This window comes from Nicotiana tomentosiformis, chromosome 3 (genome assembly GCF_000390325.3).
Source record: "Nicotiana tomentosiformis chromosome 3, ASM39032v3, whole genome shotgun sequence".
Lineage (NCBI taxonomy): Eukaryota > Viridiplantae > Streptophyta > Magnoliopsida > Solanales > Solanaceae > Nicotiana > Nicotiana tomentosiformis.
This window is the reverse complement of record NC_090814.1, coordinates 127,860,584-127,884,070: the sequence shown is the minus strand read 5'-3', so window position 1 is coordinate 127,884,070 and position 23,487 is coordinate 127,860,584. Positions and strand designations below refer to the sequence as shown.

Below are 23,487 nucleotides of genomic sequence, written 5' to 3'. Positions count from 1 at the left end.
TTAGGTAATTACGATGTGGTAAGACTTTATAAATGTTTTGGTAATCTGCGTGGCTTGATTGAGTTAGAGAGATTCAGTTCTGATGGCTTGATTATGTGCAAATGGATTCCAAAGTATTCTCGAGGATTTCTACCACGGTTTGAGATGGGTCTTTTTCTACCGGCCTGAGGAGCATGTTGAGTATTGTGATTTTCTACTAGATGGGATCAAATGGAAGGCTTTTGGCTGATCAGATATGTATTATACTTGTGACTCAGAATGATTATGAGGTTCTAGTATTTTTTCATATAATGGTATGATAGATGTGTTGTGTTGTGTGGGATTAGGATTTACATGTACAGGGTGACAGTTCAGTCTTGAAGAGAAGGTAACGAATGTTGGACAGTATGGTCAGTTTCAGATATTTCGATGAATGTTATAACTGCTCGGTAATTCCTGAGAAGGGTGCGCATTTCAGAAGGCGCGTTGTGTTTTGACTTACATATGTTCATCGATATTGCAGTACTCACCTGGTTGATAGATTTTTGATATTCAAATTATTGCTATGTGGCACGGAAGAATTATGAAAGTATTCCTGATAGGATTATCGTGAATGGAATATGTGTTAGTCATTTTAGTGCTGGAGTTGGGATCAGTTACGGTGATTCATGTGTTCGATGAATTTGGAGACTGGGAGTTCTCAGAAGTATATTATTTCGGGGTTGCGACCTATTTGAGGTGACTATTTTATTTAAAACTCGGTGGAGGCACTAGTTGTGTTAATTATTTGTAATTGCTATGCGCTATGAGTGTGCATATATGTGAGGTTTGAGCCCATGTGTGGGCATTAGAACAAGTATTCATACTCGGAAGAATGCTTGGGCTATAATATGCCTAGAGTTGACTGTTAAGCGTAAAGTTATAATGTTTTCCGTATTCGTACCTTTGTTGAGAACTATCTGGGCTATACTTGAGGTTACAAAGAAGATGATTCCCTATATAAACTGGATAGTTATTAATTCTGCGTTAAAAAAATTACTGATGTGAAGTATGATAGCAGACTTTGCATATGCTTACACTATGGCATGCTATTTATACCAGTTCAGGAGCATGAGAATCTTATTTCGTTATCATATACAAGTGTACTTATTTAATTGCTCATGTATGATATGTTGGGACTGGAGGCCTGTGACCATGCCGGGCGATTCATATTATTGGCACGTGAGTTGTCCGTACCGTGTGTAAGAATTCTATTTCTATAATAATTTATCTTATCTATTAATTTTCTTCCTCTACAATTGTACACATGCACCTACAATTATCCTCTTCACGAAACTTGAGGAGTTGGTTGTAACATTGCGGTTGTGGTGGTGCTTGTTGAACTTGCAATATGGTTCTCTTCCTTGAGACATCTCCCATATTTGGGTACACAGATTGCACAGTTTGTGGATCTGAGTTATATTGGTGCGGCATGTCGGGGGATAGTTTGTTTAATAATATATGGTCATTGGACCTAGAATAGGTATTATCAGGTTCGATTACGGTATATTCGGGAGCATAATATTAAAAGTCCGCTTAGGAGGGGATTATGGTTCTGGTTGGGATGAGGGAGCTCCATGGCTAGTTGATCTGATGAGTAGTTATGAGTTTTTGAATGTTTCTTTCATCATTGACAGTGTACGAAGGTTTCGGAATAAGGTTCTGTCGAATGCGGGGTTTTACACTAGTACTTGGTTGGTTTTGAGTAGTTATTGTAATCAGAAATGGTGCTACGAGTATGCGAGTTATGTAGTGTGTTATGTGATTATATCTGGGATTATGGTTATGGTTGGATACAGCTTGTTCAGGCTTATACAGTGTGTAGATGTGAGATTCGGGTCTTGAAAAGAATTCTAGATGTTAGAAATTTGGCTACATGGTTTTTGGGCTAAGGTTAAATTAATGATTATCAGTTATGTTGTGTGGTCAGGCCTATATAGAATAGGGTGACGTGAGATCACCCCGAGTACGTGCGTGGTAAGGTGGAATAGAGATTTGAAGGTTAAGAACAACTCTTGGCACTTTCGAGGACGTACGTATGTTTAAGTGGGGTAGAATGTAACGACCCGACCGATCATTTTGAGTATTATAAGATCGTTCCCCTATTTACTGCTCAATTTATGCCTTACAGTTGATTTATGACTTATCGGGTTAATTGGTTTGGGTCCGAAAAGATTTCGAAGTGAAATGAGACACTTAGTCTCATAATTAAAAACTTAAGTTGAAAAACTTGACCGGATATTCAATTATGTGTAAACGACCTCGGAATTGAATTCTGATGATTTTAATAGCTCCGTAAGGTGATTTTGGACTTAGGAGCATATCCGAAAAATATTTTGGAGGTCCGTAGTGGAATTATGCTTGAAATGGCGAAAGTCGAATTTTTGGAAAGTTTGACCGGGGGGTTGACTTTTTGATATCGGGGTCGGAATCCAGTTCTGAAAATTTTTATGGCTCAGTTATGTCATTTATGACTTGTGTGCAAAATTTGAGGTCAATCGGACGTGATTTGATAGGTTCCGGCGTCGTTTATAAAAATTTAAAGTTTCAAAGTTCATTAGGCTTGAATTGAGGTGCGATTCGTGGTTTTAGTATTGTTTGGTGTGATTCGAGGCTTCGACTAAGTTCGTATGATGTTTGAGGACTCGTTGGTATATTTGGTTGAGGTCCCGAGGGGGCTCGGGTGAGTTTCGGGGTGGTTTCGGACCATTTTTAGGCCATTTTTAATTGCTGGTTTCTGCCTACAGTGGTGTGCATCGCGATCGCAAACATTTAGTCGCGTTCACGAAGAGCAAACAGCAGTTTGGAACCTTGTGAATCGCGATCGCGGAAGCTCTTTCGCGATCGCGTAGAACAAAATCTCTGCTGCACTGACTCGACTTTGGAAGCTTATATCTCGTAATCTATAAAGAATTTGGAGATAATCCAAAGATAAAAGTTGTAGTTCTTGATGTCTAGTTTTCCGAAATGTAAACCATTTGTCATTTGGAGTTGTGTACAAAATGTTATGATAGATATACTATAGGTTATCTGGGAAGAGTTTGGAAATCTTTGTTGCACATGGCAGATTTTGGAAGCTTATATCTAGCAATTTATAAGGAATTGGGAGATGAGTAACAAATAAAAGTTATAGCCCTTGGTGTCTAGTCTTTAGAAAGTTAAACCATTTACAATTTAGAATTTTGTACAAAATGTTATGACCATTATACTAGAGGTTGTCTGGAAGAGTTGGGGAGTTTGTTCTTCGCGATCGCGAAGCATTTTCCGCGATCGCGAAGACTAAATGTCTGGACAGAAGATATATTTTGAGGTTTCGGCCATTTTAATACATTTGGAGCTACGGAGCTCGGATTGAAGCGATTTTGAGGCAATTTTCACCATATGGATTGGGGTAAGTGATTCTAATTCGATTTTGGTTAAATTACATGAATTTATTATTATTTTTATCAACAAATTAGTGTTTTGGGTTGAAAATAGTAAAAGAATTTATAGACTTTAATTGAGGATTTGAAGGCCGATTTTTAGTCGGATTTGAATAATTTTGGTATGGTTGGACTCGTGATTGAATGAGGGTTCGAATTTTGTGAGTTTTATCGAATTCCGAAATGTGGGCCCCATAGGTGATTTTTGGGGCGTAATTTCGGATTTTAAAAAATATTAGTATTTTGATATGGAATTAATTTCTATAATTTTTGTGGGCCGAATCAAATTAATTGTGACTAGATTCAAGCCGTTTGAAAGTTGATACGCGCAGAATTGAATTTCTGGAGCATTGCTTAACTTGATCGACATTGAATTTGGCTTGTTCGAGGTAAGTAACTCTTCTAATCTTGGAGCTGAGGGTATGAACCCTGAATACATGTATTATGCGAATTGTTAGGAGACGACGCACATGCTAGTTGACGGGCGTGTGGACGTGCACTATGAAAATTTTGACATAATTATTTCCGTGAAATCTTATAGTAAACTAATCTTGGCATTTTCCTTGTATTGTCATATGTTAAAGGAATTTTAGCTGAGAATCATACTGAAAATCATATTGAGGCTATGTGTCAGTATTATTGGGACCCACAGAGGTCGTATTGAAATGAATTATTTATTTTAAATTGAAAATTCATACTCAGTCATATTCGTTTCATTGCATATCATATCTCAGTCTCTGTTGTTATTTATTGAAACATCATATCATCATTTTCGGGCTATTTTCATGACATTGTGAGCCCGAGAGACTAGAGAGATTGATGACTGAGTGAGACCGATAGTCTGATTGTGAGGATAATTATGGGATCGGGTTGCACGCCGCAACAGGCCAGATTGGATTATTATAGCACGTGAGTTGTCCGTGCCGATCCAGATATTATTATAGCACGTGAGTTGTCCGTGCAATACGTGAGTTGTCCGTGTAGATTATAGCGCTTGGGCTGAAGGAGCCCCTCCGGAGTCTGTACACACCCCCAGTGAGCGCGGGTACCTACTGAGTGCGAGTGCCGAGTGCGAGTGCCGAGTGCGAGTGCCGAGCGATTGGGAGGACTGAGTGATTGTGAGGACTGAGTGACTGTGAGGACTGAGTGACGGGGAGGACTGAGTGAAATGATACTCTGAGAGTATGCATATGATTTTATCACTGAGTTGCATCGCATTGACATGCACACATGACATACAGACATAGAGATATATTTTTCTCATGTTGTACAGTATCACATCATTCATGATTTCTCATACATGTTGACAGATGGGCATAGTGATGCATTTATTTTTACACAGGTTATCTGGAAAGAAAATGAAACATCTTATTTATTATTAAAAGAATTTTGGAAAAATTATTATTTTCAAACTTATTCATATTTTTGGCAACTTCGGTAAACGATTTGGGTTTTCACTGATGTACTTGAAAGAAAGAATTATTATTTTTGAAACCATGATTTAGCTGAGTATTTTATCTCTGAGTTACTTCTTGTATTATTTGCTCTATGTGGTTATGGAATGTTGTGGACTATTGGTTTTTGGACCCGACCTTGGTAAAAGCTCGTCACTGCTTTCAACCTAAGGTTAGGTTTGTTACTTACTCAATACATGGGGTCGGTTGTACTGATACTATACTTCTGTACATTGCATGCAGATGTTGGATGATATTGCTGTTGTGCTCGATGGTTGCCGGATTTGAAGATGTACTTGCGTTCTTATTCATGGTAGCCTTAGATTACAAAAACTTTGTTTATGTACTTTTCAAATAGAATATGTATTTACTTCATATCAGCTTTGTAAATTCTATTCTTAGAAACTCATGATTTGTACTACCAGTTATTGGGGAATGTATAAGATTAAAATTTTTCTTTACTTAAAATGCTTTAATAATTGTTAATGGAATTGGATAGTTGATAATTGGTTTACCTAGCGGGTTGGGTTAGGTGCCATCACGACTAGTTGGATTTTGGGTCGTGACAGAGACAAGAACAATAGTATATAGGAATTAGCTGACTAGGGTTTTATGTTTTTTGACTTTTGGGATGAATTGAGATTAGTTTAGGGAATAATGTTATATTTGGGGATGGGGGAAATCGAGTAAACTCCAGGCGAGCGGGAACTGGGAAGTTGGGAATTGATTGTTTTAGTGATTTAAAGAATAAAAAGAAAAATTACGTTAGTAGAAATAGAAAGAAAAGAAATATTTAAGATCTTCTAAATCTCTTCTGTTTAAGCTACAGATGCTAACTAAGAGAACAGAGGGAGAAACAAATCAAGCCAATCAAAAAAAGCATGCCATTGATTGAAACAAAAGAAGAACCAAAGAATTCTTTTTAAAACTTGTAAATAAACTGAAATAAAGCTTTACCACTTACTAGGAAAATCTTCTAAATGCTTCAGATCTAAAATATTTGTTCACTTTTATCAACGAAAGAGACAGGAACAATAGTATATAGGAATTAGCTTACTATGGTTTTATGTTTTTTGACTTTTGGGATGAATTGAGATTAGTTTAGGAAATAATATTATATTTGGGAATGGGGAAATCGACTAAACTCCAGGTGGGCGGGAACCGAAAAGTTGGGAATTGATTGTTTTAGTGATTTAAAGAATAAAAAGAAAAATTACATTAGTAGAAATAGAAAGAAAAGAAATATTTAAGAAATAAAAATTAAACAAAAAATTTGGTAGGGGTTTTGATCCCCGCGCGTTATGTATTTTATATATATACTTTAACCCGAGGACTACGAGTCTACGAGTTCACGTGAACCACATTTTCTAAGGTGGATCCGCCCTTGAGTATATTAGACATCCATAGTTTAAATTTCACTCACGTTTAAGTTTGTCAACGCATTGTACTAGTAAGCAACATGTCTTGTATGTAATGAGAAAAATTAGTTTCCGTCAATTTTGGAAATATTGTACCTTATCATAAATCCAATGTCCATTACCATCACCTCCATCTCCTCTGTACTGTTCTGAATCATTGTAAAAACAGACGACATAATGTTTTTAATTTTAAAAATTACCAGCTTGAGAGATGCCACTTTAGTTTGTTTCACCAAAATTCACAAATACAGAACTAAAGGGAAAACTAAAGCTTACTTTGGTAGAACCAAAGAAACAGCAACCCCAAGCAGTGAACATGATGTAAACTGTGTCTCTAACATGATAGAATTCACACGCAAAAGTAAATTAATTGCAACATGATTAGTACTTAAAATTTATTTTAAACACTACTTGCTATTCCTGTTTCGTTTACGCCACTCAGTCATCTTTGACCCAAAAATACCGATTTTTGTCTAACCAATTATATTTAAATGATGGAGAGTTAACCTTAGTATAAAATAATATAGTATAGATGAAGTTATCGGGACCGTAGCAAATAACTAGTATATTTATCCGGATGACGGTGAATATAAGCAATAATAACAATATTCAATGATCCAAAAAAGATTCTTTCTAATAATGATTAATGATTGATAAGCCTTTGAACATTTGAGTTGTTCTTGGATCCGGCGGAAATGCTAAGCAAGAACCTTGGTAAAAAGATGGTTTTTGTATATATGCGATAAGACAAGATTCTCACTTACAAAGTCAATGTGTTCTTTACAAATGAATATCTCATGTCCCCTATCATTGTGTCTCTTTCTACTTATAGAGAACATTTTTCTAGAAAACCCTAATAGTACATGTGCAGAGAATATCCACTAGAATATTCTCCATTATGTCTTATCTTAGAACTAGCCATTATAACCCTGTCTAAGATGCTCAACCTCGACCTTGATTCATGATGACTTTGTGATCTTGATCTTTATTGACTCTTCAACCGCATCCTTCATTGCTTTGAGACTACTTTGCCTCGAGACTGATATTTGTGGGGACCTTACTAATACCGCGTGATGGTCGATGAGGACTATTGTAATGGTGACGTGGTCTACCCATATCAAAGATATTTTTGGGCCCATAGAAGTCATACGTAGGTAATTGGATAAGGGATTAATCTGGGTCCACGACTGTGTTGTAATGTGACTAATAAATTTTATTTGTCAATCAATAGCTGGCCCATTAGCTCAGTTGGTTAGAGCGTCGTGCTAATAACGCGAAGGTCGCATGTTCGAGACCTGCATGGGCCATTTTCTCGTTTTTCTGCCTTTAAAAGGTAAAAACGGATACTTGCATTGTTCTTTTTCACGTCTGCAGCTAACTCTTTGTACGTTTTCTACCAAAACTATAATAAATACCTCGAGTAACAACCAAATGTTTGAAGTCGACCGTTTTAATAATTCTTTTTTCTCATTAACTAAAGAAAATAGAAATATGTCGATGTGGATATCCAACCTCATAATTATACTCACAATGAAACTTTTTATTTTCCTATAATGTTATTCTAATCTGAGGATCAATGACCGAATTTTTTTGTTAGCTGAACTTTGATGAAAGCAGTTTTTATAAATCGTAGCTCTACACTTATGCAATTCTTTAATTGAAAAAAAGTAGGACTAGAAGAGCCTAACTATAAGTCACTGATTGTGAGTCACACCTAAACCTTCAGAATAGGTTCGGCAAGCCAAAATTCAAATTCATCTTTTCTTGTTAGTAATTAAATAAAAATTTCCTTGAACTAAAAACAAAATAAAAGTAGAGATGCTTAAAAAAAAAATTAGAGAGAAGCATGAAATGCAGTACTAAATGCCTAAACAAATGACAAATTAAAGCCAAACTACTACTTCTTCCTTATCTTTTTTGCTTCTAGAATAATTATATAAACCTCTATTTTCAGAAGTGTCAAAAGGAAAGAAGCTGAACACGCCTTTGACCAGATAGGGTAAATAAAAAAGAGAAAGATCGTAATTCGTAAGGAAGCGTAACAAATCAACAAATCAACAAATCAATTCCTAATTCTTCCAAAAGCGTCCACAGTAATTTCCCCATCCCTATTCCCTTTCAACTTTCCTCTTTATAATAATCCCAAAAGAGAGTCAAATCATTCAAGCCCAATTTCTTCATAACTACCCGATTACCTAATAGGAGCAAAGGCAGAAGGAGGAGAGGGTGAAGGAAAGGATGGGAATATTTGACTTAGAGAAGCAGTTCGCTTTTTATGGAGCATACCACAGCAACCCAGTGAATATCTTGATTCACATGGTGTTTGTTTGGCCAATTTTTTTCACCGGTCTTATTCTTTTCGATTTTACGCCCCCACTTTTCAATTTACCTCCGATTCAGCTCTGTGAACACAGTTCCTTGGTCCTTAATTTCGGATTCCTGTTTGCCTTGGTTTATGCACTGTTCTACGTGGCTTTGGACAAGAAAGCTGGCTCTTTGGCTGCTTTACTCTGTTTTGTTTGTTGGGTTTCCAGCAGTATGGTTGCTCGTCAATTGGGCTTCTCTCTCGCCTGGAAGGTAATTGGTCTTCTCTCCTTTTCTGTTATTTTTGGTATTTCACTATAATTTGTTTCTTTATTTTCCCTAAATCATATTGAGCACTTGTAAGTTTGCGGGTTTACATGAGATGGCCAATTGACGAAATACTTTTATCTATTAATAGGTGTGTGATTCATCGATTCCTTGGTTTGATGTTGAAAAGCTTTAAGCTTTAGACTTTCTCAGCTTAAACTCCAGTTTTACCTCTTTATTTGTTCTTCTTTAATCGTTCAGTCTATTTACCAGCAATTGGATCTCAGGACTTCACCATACTCTAACCAAATTTTCGGCCTATTTGTCACATTAAGCCCATTGTTGATGTTGTGTAAAGACAAATTACCAGTCTTTTTCACGTGGTTCCTTTGTTCACCAACTATGGTACTTCGAATCCAGTTCTCCCTTGATTAACACATATATATACCCTGCACATGAATTGCTTGATCTGTTACTATAGAAGAGCACCCCTTGCTCGATTTGTTTCTCGCACCCCCATCAATTAATCAGTCAATCAACTAAACCTCAATCCCGAAGAACTTGGAGTCAGCTGCATGGACCGTTGAATCTTTTTTTCCCTAATCGGGTTCATGTCATTTCAATTTTAAATAAGTTTTCTTTTAAGGTAAATTGAGGGTTCTCTATATGTGAGAGTTACCCCGTACTGACATACAATCAGGAACAATTCCTGATTAACCCAGTTGGACTGGTTAGTTAATGCAAGAAGGAGAACCAGAAACAGGTTAAATGAAATGAATACAGACAATCTTTTGTGAGCTGAAGAAAATGGGGGACTCTGCTAATCGAGGGTTACACTTGGCAGGGGTGGCTCAAGCACATACGGGGCCTAAAGCCAAAGTTTAATATGAGGCCTAAATTTTTAAAAGAAAGTTATAAGATATGTTTTTATTTGAAGTCTATTCTTCTAACTTTTTGAGATATAAAGTTGTTAATAATTTGTGTTATAATCGATTTTCTCTAATAATTCTAGCTCGTTTGATAATATAGCCAACTTATTTAATCTTTTTTGAGATATTGTTGATCTTAGATAAGATTTTATAAAGCAATAGAAGTATAAAACTATGGAAGCTTAAAAGTATTGTTGAATACTTGAACTAGTGAAATCTTGGAGAAAGAAGGTGAGTAAGAATATTAACGAGAATCACGAAAAATATGTAGGGTTTTCTGAAATATGAAGAGATTGGGAAAAAAAAAAAAGATTGATTTGGACAAATTAAGGAAGAAATAGCAAATTTTTAAATGGAGGAGTAAAAAACGGGAAACTATTAATATACCCATTTTTAAGTAAGTCAAATTATTATCTTATTTATATATCTAAAAAAAAATCTTTCCTTTGTATTAAAAACTCTACTTTTGTATAAAAAGTACTATTTTTTTTTTTAAATACCTATTATTTTTTAAAAATGGTGCCCCCCAAATTTGGGGGCCTAAGGCACAAGCCTTACTACACATAAGGTTGGAGCCGGCCCTGGCACCTGGCAATCTTAAGTTTTGCTTGTTTTTGTATCAAATGCTGTTTATGGGTTCCATGCACTTGTTACTTGTATTTCCTAATACAGGTAAGGCAGTCATTTAGTTGCTATTCCAGTATACACAAGTAGCAACATAAAGCTCTAAGTAGCAATACACACGGCACTATTGGTACTAATGTGACACCATTTAAAGGTCTAGTCGTTAAGCTGAATTTGCTTACCAATTTCAAAAGCTTCTGGCAATAGTAGTATCATGTAGCTGCCATGTTGTGTCCAGCAGTGTTGTCAAAGGCGCGCTTAAGCCCTGAAGCGAGGCTCAAAACATGTTGAGCGCTTCGTCTCGCTTTGTGAGCGCTTTAGTGTCGCATCAAGGCTCTAAGGCATACTTTTCTTTGCCACTGAGTGTAATCCTGAAAATGCGACATTAAACATTTGATATTTCACTTTATCGTAATTTTTTTTCAATTTCTTTGTCCATATATTTGTTATTCATGCTTATAATTATTACTCTTGGACTACATATACATATTTTTACTTTTTCTCCAGTTGTGCCTTTTTTCATTAAAGCACACGCTTTATTTGCGCTTTGCGCTTAAAGCCGCAACGGACCTTAGAGCTTTTTTGCGCTTTTCGACTTTGATAACACTGGTGTCCAGTAAACACTACATGACTGCATGTTATACATGCCATATTGCGTGCGCCAGTCTGCATTTCTCAAATTCAGTGTTTTAATTCAATAGCTTTGCTGGTAAACTGGCTGTATATGTTTTTTCTCCTCTCTTACTTTGAACTTGTACCATGGACACAATATATCTTCTGATCTTTGGTCATTTATCTTCATAAATAGTTTGGTCTGGATGTGTCTGGGTCTTCTATGTGCGCCGACGACGTAATTCCTGGACTTCTTAAGCTATAGCAGTTCTTTGGAGTGGATAAACATAGCCTTCTGTTGTTTGGTCATGAATGGATTTAATCAAACTTGACCGTCATCTATTTGTCACTAGAGGCCAAGAACCAATAACAAGTTGGACACTCATCAAAATTTCATATGAAGTGAATACAGATGTATAATTCATGATCTCTTTGGTTGGAAATACTTTTGGATATGTCTAGTTATTCTTGAATCAAGTATGTGAGCTATTGGTGCTAACTATGACAAACATATGGATGGCCAGGTTGTTCTAGCGGCTCAGTTATTTTGCTGGACTGGACAGTTTATAGGTCATGGAGTGTTTGAGGTGATCATTTTTGTAATTTTATGCATGATTCTCAAAGCTTCCATTAATTTGGTTGCATGACATTGTTCAATTTTGTAGAAGCGAGCACCTGCTCTGTTGGACAATCTTACACAAGCGTTCCTTATGGCACCATTTTTTGTACTCCTTGAGGTAATAATACTAGTTCTATGTTAGGACACAAGTGCTTTCAGTGGTTGCATTGGATCTAATCTTTTCGTGACTTATTGGTTCCTCACAGGCCCTCCAATCTCTTTTCGACTATGAACCATACCCTGGGTTTCATTCAAAAGTGAAAGCAACGATAGATGCTGAAATCAAAGAATGGCAGGAGAAGAAACAGAAAAAAATATCTTAAGTTCGAACGTGTGATGCTGTTATCTATTCTAATTGTATCTGTAAATGAAACGAAGTCAGGTTCGCATGTGAACTGCTTATGTACACGTTAACTTGGTTTTTGTCGATAAAATTTAAAACTTGGTTTTGTATACATCCTTTGATTGTCCTCTTTTAATAAGATGGGTTATAGGCGGCACCTACTGTACCAGTAGTCCATGATTGAGTAAACACTCTTCTCTCATTTACTTGTTCGTGTTATGTACAGAAGGAAGAGAATAATGTGTAGTATCTGTCCTGTCCAACAAACAGTGAGACTTCTAATCTTTCGGCAGGACTTCAGGAGTCTCTGTGTTGGGAATTCCTCTTCAACCCAGATTGTTAGCCCCTTTGTTCTTTCTCTTCCATTACAAGCGTCGCATGGTTAGACCAACAGCCTTATTCGTCTAGAGTTTCCAGTAGAATATTAGCAGGGGACGTTTTCTGGACTTTCCTGCTCCTCTTTGATCCATTGGCCTGAACGCGCACTCATGTTAGCTAGAAGAACATAATGAGTGCCATTATCTGGTTCCATTGTGTTCCACCGTGAACCCAACAAGCAGCCAACATTGTTCTCCATCTGATTTCATTGCATTTTATGGGCATTCTGCTAACTGGATCATTAGCCTCTGCAACAAAACCAGCTTGACACAATATATCAACGATGTTCCATATATAAGTTCCATATTTGGTTGAATGTGACATGCTATAAAATGTTTGCTTCCTTCTTCAACCATCCCACTATGGCTACATGCACTCAAGACACCAGAGAAAGAATTTGGGCACGGCCCTGTTCAGAAACCGAGGTAGCATAACCCATAGAGCCGTGCCCTGAGACTGCGCAAAACATGATACATTTTGCCAATGAGACAGATGCTCTAGGTTACTCCTGTTCGGATAATTTGGGCATGGTGTTGTTCCATCTCTTTCAAGTTAGTATCAAAAAAATGGTAGCCTGGTACACAAAGCATCCCCTATTCACGCAGGGTCTGGGAAGGATCGCACTCCTAGGGGTGTGACGTAGACAGTCTACCCTAAGTATAACCAATTTCATTTTCTCTGTCACATTTGAGAAAATGAAATTGGTTAAGTGCATTTACAATTTATGGGTGGACTTTAACTATAACCAATTTCATTTTCTCTGTTGTGGTATTGGTATTCATTTACATTTGTGTATGGTTCTTAGATAAACAAGAAAATGTGACAATTATTCTTGTTGAAGGAGGGAAAAGGAAGGATTATATTTACTTCTACTAATGGAAGCATTTAATATCTTAAAAAAGTATTCAAGAATTTATCCACTTACCAGATACTCCTTGTCCATAGCTCCTCTTTATTTCCTTCGCTGCTATCTCTAATGCTTGCATTATGATGGACTGTCTACATTATATTCTTTGGGTGCGGCCCTTCCCCGGACCTTGGGTGAACCCGAGATACTTTGTGCACCGGGCTGCCCCTGCCCTTGCCAACGCTACCTCTAATCATCCAAAAGTCCCAATCAGATATGTCTAGGCTTTGATGCACTAAGATGATGGAGGGTCTCCTCAGGTTACAACTTACAAGGGACCCATTCAATTGGCCAATTTGTGACATAGAGACAGTTACGTCTCAAATAGCAGTTGTTTTGGATTTGTTCTTCTGTCGCAAAGTGAAACAGAAAGTGGCAACGAAGGGAAGCATCAGCAGCAGGGCCCTGGATTTAGATGTTGTTTTCTTCTACTTAATCAATTCTGCTAGGCCTATTCTCTATCTGGGTGATTTTACAGGGATAATACAAGTGTTAGCTAACCAGCCCATCACTTCAAGATTAAAACACCTACATTGCGGTGAATAATAATGTCGGGATTGCGGGGAGTACTTCAAGAGTTTGTTTCGTAGATCTGTAGTTACTCTGATCCATATATTGCTATTACATGCACTCTTATTCCGTATTATATCCCTCACAAAATAATACACAGATCCTCATATTATAACTTATGAGTGCATGTATAATGAGGCCAACCAAACATTGTGTTAAGCTGTGAATATTGTAGTTAATACGTTAAACAGTTTACTCTGAACATTTTCTCATTGTTATCAAATTACACCCAATTGAGCATTGAACCTATCTCAAGTGTTGCCTTTTTCAACATTAGCAATATGTTTCTCTGCAGCCTCAACAAAAAAATTACAATGAGTTTTCTGTCTTCGATTAAATTTTTCATCAGATTGAAATCTTGCGATTTGTTAACAAACTTTTGTAATCCTAAGAAGTAAAAAAGAACTAGCAACACGGTGACGCAAAGACAAGGACAAAAACAAAAATCTATGACAATGACCAGCAACTTTTTTTTGGTTTTTAGGCAAAAAAGAAGGGAGATAAAGTAACCCAAAGAAAAGGGCCAACCCTGATATTGCACGTTTCTTGAGTTAAGCCACAGAACTAACTTGAAATGACTTTAAATATATACTCATAGAATAAGAAAAGGGCAAAAAGGGATCAATCATATGATAATGTACTACAAAAAATATCCTAAAATCTTGACAAGAATAGAACTCAGAAGAATAATTAGGAGGCGACATTCTTGTTCATGACATGATTAATGGGTCATGATCTTCCGCTATTAATTCCTCTAAGTAGAAGCTTTTTTCCCAAACTGGTTTTTATATCATGCATAATTAGGGCATGTAAGCGTAAAGAAATTTTCATATGTCAGGTCACTCAAAGATATATATAGATAATCTTTTATAGAAACTTACATATAATTTTTAAAATAAGCAAGTTACCTATTACAACCAATTGAAAAAATCTTTATATTTTTATCTAAGTTCATATAAGTTAAACTATTTTTCAAAGCAAAGCCGCCACCAATTATAGCTCAGAAGAAGAAAACAAGCTCTATGAATGGCCTCAAAAGCTAAAACATGCAGACAATAATTAAACCCCAGAAAATATCTTCTTAAAAATATTTTTAAAAAGTGACAAGAATAAAAATTAAAACTCATATATATATATATATTAGAGACAAATATACTCGATCACTATCCCTTTCATGTTCTTCAGTCAACTTTTCCTTTCAGGCCTTTCTAGTTGCTACTCTTACTAAACTAATTTCTGAGATACTCCATTTTCAACCATATAAACGTAAGGGGTTTTTTTAAAATGTAAATTAAGGCGAAAGCCTCCAAGTTTTGCGGGGATTGGAATTGGATAGGGTCTTGGGAATTTTTAAATAAACTAGTGACATCATTGTTTGATTAGTTGGACCAAACACTCAAATTATGCTGCTTTTATCAAGTGCAATAGTGAATAAAAAGAAAATCAGAAGCGCGCATTAAGCGCGGGTGCCAACACATGAAACTGATTCAAATTAAAAATACAGGTCGCCACCATTTCTAGTTATTTGTCTCTTCAAGACTTGGTTATGTTCCTTTAATTTATTTCGCAAAATAATGGAAAAAAATAATAGTTGTGGTAGAGCAGTAAGTAATAGCTCCTTCATAGATCTGAGAACTGAACATATATGTTTGGTACTATAATATAAGCCATTTTTTCAGAACATTATTGTAATGAAGAAATTATTTTTTGGTATTAGTTGCCAATAGATACAAAATGTCGCTTGAATTATGAAATTCCTTTCAATAAATCATGACTAGTTAACTAATCGAGTCACTTTGAAAGTTTAGGTATACAAGCGCATTAGTAGTTTGAAATTAAAAAATAAAAATTAATTTCCTGTTTTAATAATTCTCTCCTTTTTGCAATATATTACGAGAGCTTGATGAATTTTCCTCCAGTGCATGATATAATTAATACTGGTTAATTTATAAGAGACTTGTAGATATGTTTCATATTAGGACTACAGGAGACCATGATTCATGAGATCAGCAAGAGCTACTATTTGTAGCGATTTTGGTATATTCCTAATTCCTTCTGAGGTTATCCAAGATTTTCCAAGTCTTACTTTGACTTGAATGCAACTTATTTAACTCGAGGGTGCCAAAACTATTGTTGTTGTTGATGATAATCATTATGATTATAGTATCACCACCACCATCATTATCATTATCATTATTGTTATTATAAGTTGTTAGAAAAATGCTGATTATTGTTCGCACACATCATGTAGTATTAATATAAAAAGTCGAACATTGGTCTAGAATACACCATGGCATGCTGCTACTGATATAAGAAGAATATAAATTTTAAAGTTAAAACTCTTATGTGCATGTTGATAAGAGTTGAATCCATAATCGCTTAGAGAAAATTATATTACTATGCTCAGGGACAGAGCTAGTAGATTTGGTTTAAATTTTGTATTTGTCTTAAAATATTATTGAATATGTATAAATTATTAATTTAAAACTAGTAACTTAAAAGGATTAGAATTCCAAACTCGTTAGCTTGAAATCCTGGCTCCGCCTGATGAATCTTATTTCTCAACCCAAAAAAAAAAGTAGTAGAAGAAGAAGTCAAACTATACTAACAGCATCAAGCAATTCAGAAAACTTGAGATTTGATTGATCGTGCTTAGTTAATTTCTGGTCAAACACTAAAAAAGCTGTGACACTTGTGAGCATGAGAACATGGCAATTTGCATCCACAAATAGAAAGAAGTAATGATACATAAGCCACGTAGTATACTAAAACCTAATTTAATACTGCATAAGCGATTTGCAGATCATTGCAGTATGCTTTGGACCTAAAAGTATTATAACATATTCTAGAAAACAAAATACTCATCACTCTCTTATATAAATTGATAGTTAGGCAATGCATAAAGCAGTCAATTATTATAAGTAGCATATATTTAGAAAAGTACTTTTAAAGATTTGGGAAGTCCTAAAAAGCAAATGACAGAGAATTCAAAGGCCTGACCTATGCCTAATTTTATTCCCTAATTTCCAATGAGAACCAATCTTCTTATGCCAAGTAAAGATGTCTCATTTCATGGTTTTGTGTTGGAACAAAAGAAACAGGGGTAAGCCTAATCCAGAGTTTAGTGGTCAACTCTAGAGTTAATTAACTAAACCAGAGTTTAGTTAAATTTTATTGCTTGGATCAATTGAGAGTAGCCAAGTGTATATTTTGATTATTGGATATGGCGGCACTAACTTTTTTTTTTCATTGGGCAAATTTTGGTGGCTGATATGAATGTTGACTATTTAAGCCAATCTAAACGGTTCAATGTTGAGAAGAATTATAATTTAATTTTAGGGTGTGTTTGGTAAGAAGGAAAATATTTTCCATGAAAAATGTTTTCCTAGAAAATGTTTTCAAGGAAAATGAGTGGTTTTATCACTTATTTTTTCTTGTTTGGTTGGTGAGTGAAAAAATTTTTCCGAAACATATTTTCTAGTGTTTGGTTAACGAGTGGAAAATATTTTTTTTATGTTACTCTCCTCACCCCCTTCCCCTAAGCCCTCATGTTTCCTTCCCCCCTCCCTCCTCCCCCCTCCTCCCCCCCCCCCCCCCCAAAATACTCAACGTTTTCAAGACTCTATTTTATTCAACAATTTAATTATTCTTCTAAAATTTCACACAAACCCAAAAGAACTAATGTGTTGCTTTAATTTTTTACGCAAAACAACGTTGAAATTTATGCAGTTGGAGGAAAATATTTTCCAATTGGAGGAAAATGAATTGACGAGAAAAATATTTTTTAAAATATTTAAGCTAACCAAACATGTAAAAATTAGAAAATATTTTCCTTCATACCAAACACACCCTTAATTCCTTAAGAAACGCAATCTTGGACAGGTGGCCCTCCTTTAATTGGGTTTCTTTCCTAAATAAGAAAGTTATATTGTTGCTATTTTCTAAAAAAATGAAAGGCCACTATCCTTTTTTGGTTTTTAGTTGGTTTAAATAAGTACTCCTCCCGTCTCAAATTATCTATCGTGGTTTTTAAAAATAGTTGTATGAAATTATTTGTCATTTTATAAGTTCAAAACTAGATTAATTATTTATTTCATATTTTATCCTTAGTACTAATTCTTCTTGAAGACTACAAATACCTCAATTATGAGTAAATTAATGTTTGACTATAATTATATATTTTTAGTGCATTACTTACCTTATATTTTGGGAGTTTAATGCTAAACTATACTATAGTTGTGCTTAATTGAGTCTATGTTATGTGTAGGTACATTAGAGATGAAATTTGAGCAAAGTAAATATTTAATGTCTAATTCATGCTCTACAACAATATGATAGGGAGCAAAGAAGAAAGCTAAGAAGTGATAAAGTGAAACTAAGCAGTAAATTAAGCAATGATTAAAGAAACAATGCAAAGGAGTTGGAAAGGAAAGACAATAACGTGAATTTGGCAAAAGTTAGGCAAAGCAGATGGAACTGAAATGAAGCAGAAACAGAACAAGCGTAGCAAGAAATTTTGCTCGTGAAACTTATCGCTTCGCACAGTGAAAAGAGAGCGTTAGAGCTCGCGTCGCCTGGTGAACAGCGAGGTGACGCTCGCGTTAGAGGTCGCGAGGCACGGTCTACAGCGAGCGTGTTCCGGATTTTTAAAGTCTATTTTGTCTCCTATTTGGTCTTGGACTTGGTTATTTCGTTTGGGCCTTTTCCCTACACATATAAATAGTTATTAAACACCATTTTTAGAGGAGTTAGTTTTGCGACCGGAGGCAAGAACATCACGTGAACAACTTTTGGAGGAGAAAATCATAAAATTCTTCATCCCTTTATCTTTTCTTTATAATTTATTTATGCAAAATACTTGAAAAATTATTACTACGAACATGAGTGGCTAAAACCCATAATTCTGGGTTTGTGATTTAGCCATGAATATTGTTGTTTTACGTTGACTTAACCTTGATTACAATTTACTAATATATGGTTGTTTCTTCAATTCTATGATTAATTGCTTAATTGTCTGGCCAGCAGTTAGGTTTTATTTACTATCTATGCTATGCTTGGGAAAGCCATGTTTAGATTAGAGAAAAATTGAAAAGAGCATGATCTTAACTCTTAGGGGGGGGGGGGGAGCGAATTTGTGGTTAGGATAGGAATATATCTAATCACCGTGCTTAATTAAATATCGTAATCTTAATGCGTTCTTGATAGACTGATTTCATAGGAATATAGACGTTAATCTATTTTGAATAGGCGAGTAGTACTTCGGGAGAAGGCTATGAGAGAAATTATTCGATTAATTGGCAACCATGAGTGAATTGTATGAAAGGAAGACTTAACTAGAACACAATAGGATTGGTGAATCGATCACAACCCTAGAATATTTATCTCTACTGAATACACCACAATTATTTTGCTACTTGATAATTTAGTTACTCCTTCGAATTTTAGTTTAGTATAATCACATTCTTGAACTCGATTTTGGCTTGACTAAATAACAATCTTGGTGATTTTAGTGGGTAGTTGATACAAGTCTCTGTGGGTTCGATACTCGACTTATCATTTTATTACTTGTACGACCACGTATACTTGCGTGTGCTCTTGGGGAACCAACAAGTCTTTGGCGCCGTTGTCGGGTACTTGGATATCGACTACTTTCTAGTTTTTGCTTTAATTGTTTATTTCGTCAAGTCTAACGTTACTTGATTGTTGCTCTGATCTCAGGAATTTCGATTGAATGCACAGGGTCAGAAGCCAGGACAGACTTAAAGGCTTTGACCCTGAACCTGAGAGAACATTTCATAGGAGGTTGAGGAAAGCAAAGGATACAAATAATCTTCAGGCGCTAATTCAATTTCCTGTGAACATGGAAGATGAGCAACACATGACTGTTCAAGAGGTGGCGATGCCCAGCATTGCTAATGTCACCTCCAGCATTGTGAAGCCCAGAATCACTGGGCACTTTGAGTTGAAACAGAGCATGATCCAGCTACTTCATGCGATTGGGCAGTTTATGGGTCCTCCACACGAGGATCCACAACAGCATATCCTGAACTTCTTGGAGATTAGTGATACTTACATCACTAATGGGGTCACTCTAGACTATGTGAGGCTCACACTTTTCCCATTCTCTATGTTGGGCGAAGCAAAGCGATGGCTAAAGGCAGAACCAGCTAATTCTATTACATCATGGGAATGATCTGGCAAGGAAATTTCTGGCAAGGTACTTCCCTTCAGGCAAAACTGCAAAGATCAGAAGTGAGATAGTTGCTTTCAAACAGAAAGTGGGGGAGTCTCTATACTCAGCTTGGGAGAGGTTCAAGGGGTTGCTCAGAGATTTTCCTCATCATAATCAGACAAACGAAGTGTTAGCTCACACTTTCATAGAAGGGCTACATCCTGAGACAAAAATTGTGGTAGATACTGCAGCTGGAGGTCAAGTGTTGGAGAAAAGCTTTGATGAGATATATGCATTATTGAACAAATTCTCCAAAAGCAATCCAGATTGGCAAGGAGAAATGAGCAGACACACGATGCAAAAATCTTCACGGATTCTCGAGTTAGATGTCGTCTCGGCATTATCAGCGCAGATTTCTACATTGACCAACCAAGTCAATCCGATGACCTTGGTTATTAACAAGCAACAAGCTCAACCAGTGCAATAGGTTCAAGTGTTTTGTGAAGTATGTGGAGAGGGTCACACGAGCGACTTATGCTCAGTTAATCCAGTATCTATCTGCTTTGTGCGTAATGAAAATAGGGGCCAGACAAACCAATATGTGAATACTTACAACCCCAACTGGAGGAACCACCCAAACTTCTCTTGGGGTGGAAACCAAGGTGCTCAAAATCAATACCGACCACAAGCACCTCAACAACAATATAGACCACCTCAGGCTGAACAACAGGCAAACTCAACAAGTCATATTGAGGAAATGATGAAGAAATTGATGGCTGACCAGCAAGCCCAAGCCACAACAATGAAAAATTTGGAGTGCCAAATGGGACAGCTTGCTAGTGCCTAAAATACTTGACCAGTTGGAGATCTTCCAAGTGACACTGAGGCTAATCCTAAGGAATCTATTAATGTTGTCTCATTGAGAAATGGGAGACAATTAGAAGAAGTCCAATCGAAAAAGAGAAAACAAGTGACCTTTAATGAGAAGCTGGCCACTATAGAGTCAGAATCAGAAAACATCAAAGGAGTCTGAGAAGCCAGCTGAAGAGGCGGTGGCTAAGCAACCCCCACCATTAGTTGTGAGGCCACACCTCCGTTCCCTCAAATATTGCAGAAAGTAAAGGATAATGTCCCGTATAAAGCGTTTCTTGATTATTTTGAAGCAGGTGCAAATAAATATTCCACTGGTAGACATCCTGCAAGAAGTGCCCAAATATACAAAATACATCAAGGACATAGTGACAAATAAAAGGAGGCTGACTGAATTCGAGATTGTGGCACTCACTGAGGAATGTAGCTCTAGAATCCAAAGCAAGATACCTCAGAAATTGAAAGATCCAGGTAGTTTCACTATCCAAATCTCGATTGGTAAGTATGTAGTTGTGCGAGCTTTGTGTGATCTTGGAGTGAGCATCAATCTGATGTCGCTATCTGTGTTCAGACAGTTAGGTTTGGGTGATCCGCGCCCAACAACGATAATCTTACAGTTGGCTGATCGCTCCCTTGCTCATCCGGAAGAAGTGATTGAAGATGCGTTAGTTCAAGTGGGATCTTTCATATTCCCTGCTGATTTCATTATCTTGGACTAAGAGCCTGATTAGGAAGTCCCATTTATTTTGGGGCATCCATTCTTAGCCACAGGCCGAGCTATTATTGATGTATGCGAAGGAAAGATGACGATGAGAGTAGGTGATCAAGTGGAGGTATTTAATGTGTACAAATCACTCAGATTGCCAGCCCATTATGAAGAGTTATCCATGATTTCTGTAGTGGAAAGCAATGCTATGTCATTGGTTCCTTATATGAGCCCCATAGATCCTCTTGAACGAGATTTGATTGGGAATGAAGAAGACATTGAAGATAAGATGATGGGCGAAATTGAACAAGTACTTGGTACATCATGCAATTATGTCCATGGGTTTGGGAAGTTTGAGGAGTTGGGCAGGCTTGTTACTCTGACCCTTCCTAAGCCATCTATTGAGGAAGCTCCAAAGCTAGAATTAAATCCCCTCCCAACACATTTGCGCTATACTTATTTGGGGAACTCTGAAATATTTCCAGTAATTATCTCATCCAGCCTGGCTAATGTACAAGAAGAAAAATTGCTCAGAGTATTTCGCGAGCATAAAAAGGCTATAGGGTGGACAGTTGCTGACATCAAGGGAATCGGTCCATCGTTTTGCATGCATAAAATTTTTCTGGAAGATGAACACCGTCCAAGTGTTGAGCAGTAGAGGAGATTAAATCCTATCATGAAGGAAGTCGTGAAAAAGGAAGTAATTAAGTGTCTCGATGCAGGTATCATTTTTCCTATCTCTGACAGCAATTGGGTTAGCCCAGTTCAATGTGTGCCTAAAAAGGGAGGGATGACTGTGGTTGAGAATGAAACAAATAAGCTAATTCCTACTCGCACTGTGACGGGGTGGAGAGTTTGCATTGATTACAGAAGGCTCAACAAAGCGACCCGCAAGGACCACTTCCCACTTCCATTCATTGACCAAATGTTGGACAGTGGCGGGGCATGATTATTATTGCTTCCTTGATGGTTATTCGGGGTACAACCAGATCGTCATATGCCCGGAGGATCAGGAGAAGACCACTTTTACTTGTCCTTATGGCACTTTCGCCTTCAAGCAAATGCCGTTTGGTCTTTGTAATGCACCAGCTACTTTCCAGAGATGCATGATGGCTATTTTTACTGATATGGTGGAAATATTTATGGAAGTTTTTATGGATGATTTTTCAGTCTTTGGGTCTTCTTATGATGATTGTTTGAAGAATTTGAGCAAGGTGTTGGCCCGTTGTGAAGAAACAAATCTGGTATTTAATTGGAAAAGTATCATTTTATGGTACATGAAGGCATCGTGTTGGGTCACAGAGTGTCTAGGAGCGGCATTGAAATTAATAAGGCAAAGGTGAAGGCAATTGAAAAATTACCTCCACCCATTTCTGTGAAGGGCGCCCGGAGTTTCTTGGGGCACGCATGTCACGACCCCAAATTCCCTCCGTAGGAGGTCGTGATGGCACCTAGTCTCTAAGACTAGGTAAGCCTATCAATGCGGAATAATCATAAATATCTGAAATAAATAAACTATAATTCAAATAATTACAACTCCCAAAACCAGGTAGAAATAAGTTACAAGCTTCTAAAAATTTATTCTCAATGTCTCTATGTATCAAGGTCAAAAGAAAAATAAGGAAGCAACATAAAAAATGATAGAAGGGGACTCCGGAGTCTGCGGACGCTGGCAGATATACCTCGAAGACTCTGTGCGCAGGTAACTCACTGACGTCTAGACTGGTAAGATGTACCTGGATCAGCACAAAAAGATATGCAGAAGCGTAGTATGAGTACACCACAGCGGTACCCAGTAAGTGCCAAGCCTAACCTCGGTAGAGTAGTGACGAGGTCAGGTGAGGCCCTATTGGAATATAATAATGGTATGGTAA

General features: G+C 36.7%; 2 protein-coding genes and 2 non-coding genes across 4 annotated transcripts; 3 read left to right on the top strand and 1 right to left on the bottom strand.

Annotated features, from left to right (window-relative positions):
- Positions 1–7,545: 7,545 nt before the first annotated feature.
- On the top strand, positions 7,546–7,619 carry TRNAI-AAU (transfer RNA isoleucine (anticodon AAU)). The gene has a single exon. It is a non-coding gene; the product is annotated as a tRNA-Ile (tRNA).
- Positions 7,620–8,277: 658 nt separating this feature from the next.
- On the top strand, positions 8,278–12,122 carry LOC104090250 (2-hydroxy-palmitic acid dioxygenase MPO1-like). Its single transcript, XM_009595310.4, has 4 exons — positions 8,278–8,889; positions 11,573–11,635; positions 11,714–11,785; positions 11,874–12,122. The coding sequence occupies exons 1-4, from the start codon at positions 8,551–8,553 to the stop codon at positions 11,988–11,990; spliced, it is 591 nt and encodes a 196-aa protein (XP_009593605.1). The 5' UTR covers positions 8,278–8,550; the 3' UTR covers positions 11,991–12,122.
- Positions 12,123–20,107: 7,985 nt separating this feature from the next.
- LOC117275264 (small nucleolar RNA R71) lies at positions 20,108–20,212 on the bottom strand. The gene has a single exon (XR_004505425.1). It is a non-coding gene; the product is annotated as a small nucleolar RNA R71 (small nucleolar RNA).
- A 952-nt stretch (positions 20,213–21,164) lies between these two features.
- On the top strand, positions 21,165–21,626 carry LOC138908472 (uncharacterized). The gene has a single exon (XM_070199140.1). It carries the CDS (start codon positions 21,165–21,167, stop codon positions 21,624–21,626), a length of 462 nt encoding a protein of 153 aa, XP_070055241.1.
- Positions 21,627–23,487: the final 1,861 nt, after the last annotated feature.